The 6,321-nt window shown below is 37.0% G+C and overlaps 1 protein-coding gene across 1 annotated transcript; it reads right to left on the bottom strand.

The window, feature by feature from the left end:
• Positions 1 to 5,122: 5,122 nt before the first annotated feature.
• Positions 5,123 to 6,119, bottom strand: LOC110734764. Its single transcript, XM_021914912.1, has 2 exons — positions 5,790 to 6,119; positions 5,123 to 5,659 (listed from the first exon to the last, which is right to left on the bottom strand). Exons 1-2 carry the CDS (start codon positions 6,117 to 6,119, stop codon positions 5,123 to 5,125), a joined length of 867 nt encoding a protein of 288 aa, XP_021770604.1.
• Between the last annotated feature and the right edge of the window lie 202 nt (positions 6,120 to 6,321).

Here is a 6,321-nt window from a genome sequence, read left to right as displayed (position 1 = left end):
AAATGACGAACGGGCTTTCTCTTCCCTGGTGAGGGAAAGCGGTACTTTGTTAAGTCAATCACAGGCGGCTCCCACTTCCTAGAATTAGGGTGAGGAGTCGCCTCTCGACCCTGTACAGGCTTCCTCCTTCTAGACTAGGAAGGTTTTCAAGCCGACTGCTCCTTGGAGGGAACATGCGTCTTCTTATTAATGAGATCCTGGATCTCCCCTTTGAAATTATTCATGAAAGTCATGAGTTCACTTCTAGTGATAGGGGCAGATCCCTCGGCCGCCTGTTGATGATTAAGAGGCTGGCCGACAGGTTTACTAGATCCAACCTGACAATCTTTTCGTTCCTTCTTTTCAGAGGAACGGGTTTGTCGAGCTCGTAAGGTCCCGTCTGGGGCCGTGTGAGTCTCAACCTCGACCTCATTTTTAGTATCCTGGTCACTATAGACCTGAGGGTCGTCCATAGGACACCTCTCGCTCTGGTTTGGTACAAAATGTGAAGTCATCTCAAAAGTACTTTCCACACAGACGGCGCTAAAATGTTTTGGGGTTTTTTTTGATGGCCTGCGGGAGAGTTACAATTTCGGGACTGGTATCCTTGCGCCTGTACCTGCATAACAACGGAGACTCCTTGTGGTGGGAGTTCCGCCTCCGACGGTCAAGTTAGTACTTGTTTAAGGAGTAATAAATGCAGAAAAGTAAAGGTTGGGAGATCTGGTTCCTCTAGGGGAGGAGTGATCAGTGTGTTTAGGTTCTCTAGGTGAGGGTAATTAATTGCTGAATTCTCCTTTAATGAGGATTAATTAGAGTATTTATAACCTTGGGAAACGTGCTAAATACTAGGTCTAGGTTAACTTAGGGCTGACTGGGCTTCCCTTGGAAATTGGGCCTAGGTGGCCGATTGACCTGCTTGGCATATGGAGGCCACGTGGCGTGACACAATTGGTCCATGGTGGGCAGATCAACGCCTGACACGTGGCAGGCTCCTATTGGCCCATGTGGCGGACACATGGCAGGGCCTGATTGGTCCACTTGTCAGATGATGATTGGTAGGGAAAAATCCCCTAATCAATTATTACTTATTTTTTTATCTTTTCTATACAAAATACACATATACTCAAAAAATGATTAGTGTTAAATATGGAAGAGAAATAAAGAGAGATATAAGAGAATTTTGTTACGTTCTATCTCTTATTCCATCTAATACGAGATATATATACATGTATATTATCTAGGGTTCCATCATCGGATAAAATCAAATACCCAACTCTAGAATATACATGGGATAATAGTCATCCACATTTAGATATTTTGTAACACACCCCCTTGGATGACTATAAAACGATAACTAAAATTTACTAGAAAAAACCGTACAAAATAATTTATAATGCGCATAAGATGCTACCTCGTTTAAAACCTTACCAGGATAACCCAGTGGGAAAAACCATGGTTAAGGAAAAAAAAAGTGCAACGCGCATTAACTCCCCCTCATGACTACATCACTTGAGATCTTTAAGATGACGCAATCCAATGACGTAAGCTAACTTTTTGAATGTGGCGGTTGGGAGCGCCTTAGTAAAAAAATCTGCCAAGTTTTCACTCGAGCGAATCTTAAGGACTTTTATATCACCATTCTTCTGCAGATCATGAGTGTAGAAGAATTTTGGTAAAATGTGCTCTATTCGATCACCTTTGATATACCATTCCTTAAGCTGGGCGATGCATGCTGCATTATCCTCATATAAAGTTGTTGGAACTTCTTTCTCGAAGTTTATGCCACAGTTTGTCTGTATATGTTGAATTACAGACCTTAACCATACACATTCACGACTAGCCTCATGGATTGCCAAAATTTCTGCATGGTTAGAAGAAGTAGCTGCAATTGTTTGTTTTATAGAACGCCAAGATATAGAAGTACCTCCACACATAAACACATATCAAGTTTGTGATCTAGCATTATGAGGATCAGACATATACCCTGCATGTGCAAAACCAATCAACCCTGCATCTGCAAAACCAAGTACCCATATCTTTTGTACCTTGAAGGTAACGAAGTACATGCTTAACCCCATTCCAATGCCTTCGGGTTGGGTATGAGCTAAATCTTGCTAACAAATTTACTGGAAATGATATGTCGGGTCGTGTATGACTAGCAAGATACATTAATGCCCCTATTGCACTTAAATATGGTACTTCAGAACCAAGAATTTCTTCATCATTATCCCGAGGTCGGAAGGGATCTTTTTCTACATCAAGTGCTCTAACAACCATAGGGCTACTTAGTGGATGTGATGTATCCATAGAAAATCTTTTAAGAACCTTTTCTATGTATGTTGACTGGTGCATAAGGATTCTATTCTTTAGGTGTTCAATTTGTAACCCTAAGCAAAATTTAGTTTTTCCAAGATCTTTCATTTCAAATTCTTTCTTTAAACACTCCATTTTTATTGAAATCTTTTTAAGAGTTCCAATGATACTTAAATCATCAACATATACTGCAATTATGACATATCTTGATACAAATCTCTTTATAAAAATGCATGGGCATATAGGGTCATTCTTATACCCTTCTTTCAACAAGTACTCACTTAGTCAATTATACCACATGCGCCCTGATTATTTCAATTCATATAGAGATCTATTCAATTTATTGAGTACTGTTCTCGAGAACTTCCATTTGCTGCTTCTGTCTAGGAGTTTCATGTATATGTCATTATCCAGTGGGCCATATAAGTAAGCTGTGACTACATCCATCAAGCGTAAACCAAGTCCTTCTCTTATTGCCAGACTAATTAGAAATCTAAAAGTAGTTGCATCCACCACAGGAGAGTATGTCTCCTCATAATCAATATCGGGTCTTTATGAGAATCCTTGTGCAACTAATCGGGCCTTATATCTTACAATATAACCGTTTTCATTTCTTTTTCGTACAAAGACCCATTTATATCCCACTAATATTACACCTTCAGGTGTACGGACTACAGGTCCGAATACTACTCTTTTTTTGAGAGATTTCAATTCAGTTTCAATTACTTCTTTCCATTTTGGCCAATCACTTCTTTATCTACATTCATCAATGGATTTTGGCTCATGATCCTCATCATCATTCATGACATCTAATGCTACATTTCATGCAAAAACATCATCGACGTCGATTTGGTTTCGGTTCCATGTAATTCCAGACATGATAGAATTTGTTGAAATTTCTTCATTGTCAAGTACCCGAATATCTTTTTCCATCATGTCTAAGGTCTTTTCTCTTCTGAGGGATTTTATCTTTGGAACCGATGGGTCTACCACGCTTCAGGCGTGCTTTAGAATCATTTGCAACTTGGGCTTGTCCTTCTAGGACATCAATTTTAATCGGAGCATTTTCAGCTGGTATATGTGACTTTGTCACTTTCTTTGGGTCAGTAAATGAGTCTGGCAAATGATTTGCTAAGTTTTGTAAATGAATTATCTTTTGGACTTCCAATTCACATTGTTTAGTACGAGGATCTAGATGAGATAATGATAATTCATTCCAACCAATTTCCTTTTGCAGTTGTTTATTTTCTCCCCCTAATGTTGGAAAAACTGATTCATCAAAATGACAATCTGCAAAACGAGCCGTAAATAAATCTCTAGTCGTTGGCTCTAGGTACTTAATTATCGATGGAGATTCATATCCAACATATATCCCTAGTCTTCTTTGAGGGCCCATTTTAGTGCGCTGTGGTGGAGCAATTGGAACATATACTACACATCCAAATATTCTCAAAAGGGATACATTTGGTTCCTAACTAAAAACCAATTATGATGGGGAGAACTTATGATGACTTGTCGGCCTGATGCAAATTACTGCTGCTGCATGTAATATAGCATGCCCCCAAGCAGAAATTGGGAGCTTAGATTTCATAAGTAATGGTCCAGCAATCAATTGTAAACGCTTAATTAACGATTCCGCAAGACCATTTTGTGTGTGAACATGTGCTACAGAATGTTCAACACTAATCCAAATTGACATGAAATATTCATCAAATGCCTGGGATGTGAATTCACCAGCGTTATCAAGACAAATAGCTTTAATAGTAAAGTTTTGAAACTGTGCTCGTAATCTGATCAACTGAGCAAGTAGTCTTGCAAACGCCAAGTCGCGAGTTGATAATAATGATACATGTGACCATCTAGTTGATGCATCTATTAAAACCGTGAAATATCTAAATGGCCCACACGGGGGATGAATTGGTCCACATATATCCCCTTGTATACGTTCTAGAAAAGTCATTGATTCGGAATTTATTTTAGCTGGTGATGGCCGGAGTATTAACTATTAACTAGCCTATTGATCAAGCAGCACATTAAAAATTATTATGAAGAATCTGTTGGCTCTTCAATGAGTGTCCACATGAATTTTCAATTATTTTTCGCATCATTAATGAACCGGGATGGCCTAACCGGTCATGCTAAACTTTGAAGTCATCAGTAAACTTCTGGTTTACTATAGCATGTGATTTAATTGTATCGATTTTTGTATAGTACAAACCAGTGGAGAATGTAGGTAATTTCTCCATAATAAGTTTATTACCTTGAGTTATACTCGTGATTTGAAGGAATTCATTATTTCCTTTACTGTCTCAATATGATATCCATTTTTTCGAATATCTTTAAAACTTAGTAAATTTCTTTGGGACTTAGGGGAGTATAATGCATCAATACTTTCCAATTTTGTTCCCCTAGGCAATAATAAATTTGCTCTTCCGGAGCCTTCTATAATTTTTGTACTACCTGATATTGTACTCACACTAATTTCTTTCATCGCCAATTGTGAAAAATATTTCTTATCGTTAAGTATGGTGTGAGTGGTAGCACTATCAACTAGACATAAATCTTCACCATTGATCGATGATTGAGCTCCAAAGGGATTCATATTCTGATAGAATTAAAGGAACTAAAATAAGATTAACTAAACCAAATAACTTAAATTAATAAATGACTGATAATAATGAAATATGCAAAACATAAAAATGTACAAAAACATAAATTGTCCAAAAACAAATGTTCCATAAAGCATAAAGTCATAATACTACGATAAAATTCTATAATAAATGCAAGATAATTAATAGAGTTTATTCGCCAATGGGACATAATTTATTCAATTATTTTCTTCAGGATTAGGAAAGAAATCAGCCGCTTCCAGGTGAGTTGTATCACCGTAATCAAAATCACCTTCGCCATCCTCGTACACCAAATTTGTTTCCACTTTCTTTCCTTTCTGTTTGATTGATTGTTGATAAAGGTCTACTAGATGTTTTGGTGTACGACACACACGACACCAATGGTCTTTTCCTCCACAACGGTAGCATATATTTTCATATTTATCCTTCTCGTTCTTATTTCCATCTTTATTGTCCCACTTTTGGTGAGAGTATGTGTTCTTAAAATGACCACCTCGATCACGATCATGTCCACATCCGCGGCCGCGACTACGACCTCGACCACGACTGCTGGCATGATCTCTAGCCTTTTTCTCTTTCCCACTATGGGATGTCGCATTCGCTTCAGGGAATGGAGTAGAGCCAGTTGGGCGTGATTCATGATTTTTCATTAATAGTTCATTATTTTGCTCAGCCACAAGGAGACAAGATATCAAATTAGAATATTTTGAAAAACCCTTTTCACGGTATTGTGTCTGCAGGACAACATTATTTGCATGAAAAGTAGAGTATGTTATTTCTAACATTTTCTGCATCCGTGATTTTCTCTCCACATAATTTTAATTATGATGTAATTCTAAACATGGCTGAGTTGTATTCACTCACAGACTTAACGTCTTGTAATCCTAAATGTAACCAGTCATAACGAGCTTTTGGTAACATCACAGTTTTCTGGTGGTCATACCTTTCCTTTAGATTGCTCCAAAGGACTTGTGGGTCTTTAACAGTCAAGTACTCAGTCTTAAAGCCTTCATGAAGGTGATGGCGAAGAAATATCATAGCTTTAGCCTTATCCTGGCTTGTTGCAGTGTTATTTTCTTTAATAGTATCACCAAGTCCTTTTGCATCTAAATATATTTCAGCATCTAACACCCAAGACAGATAGTTTCCAGTAATATCAAGAGCAACAAATTCGAGTTTTGCAAGGTTTGACATGATTCACTGATATATAAAACAATATTATAAATTAAGAACTACGATGAAATATATATATATATATATATATATATATATATATATGTATATATATATATGTGTGTATATATATATATATATATGTATATATACATTGTATATATACATACATATATGTATATATGTATATATATATATGTATATGTATATATATATGTATATA

This window comes from Chenopodium quinoa, unplaced genomic scaffold (genome assembly GCF_001683475.1).
Source record: "Chenopodium quinoa cultivar QQ74 unplaced genomic scaffold, ASM168347v1, whole genome shotgun sequence".
Taxonomy (NCBI): Eukaryota; Viridiplantae; Streptophyta; class Magnoliopsida; order Caryophyllales; family Amaranthaceae; genus Chenopodium; species Chenopodium quinoa.
Note: the sequence above shows the minus strand (reverse complement) of the source record. Positions and strands in the feature narration are given on the sequence as shown.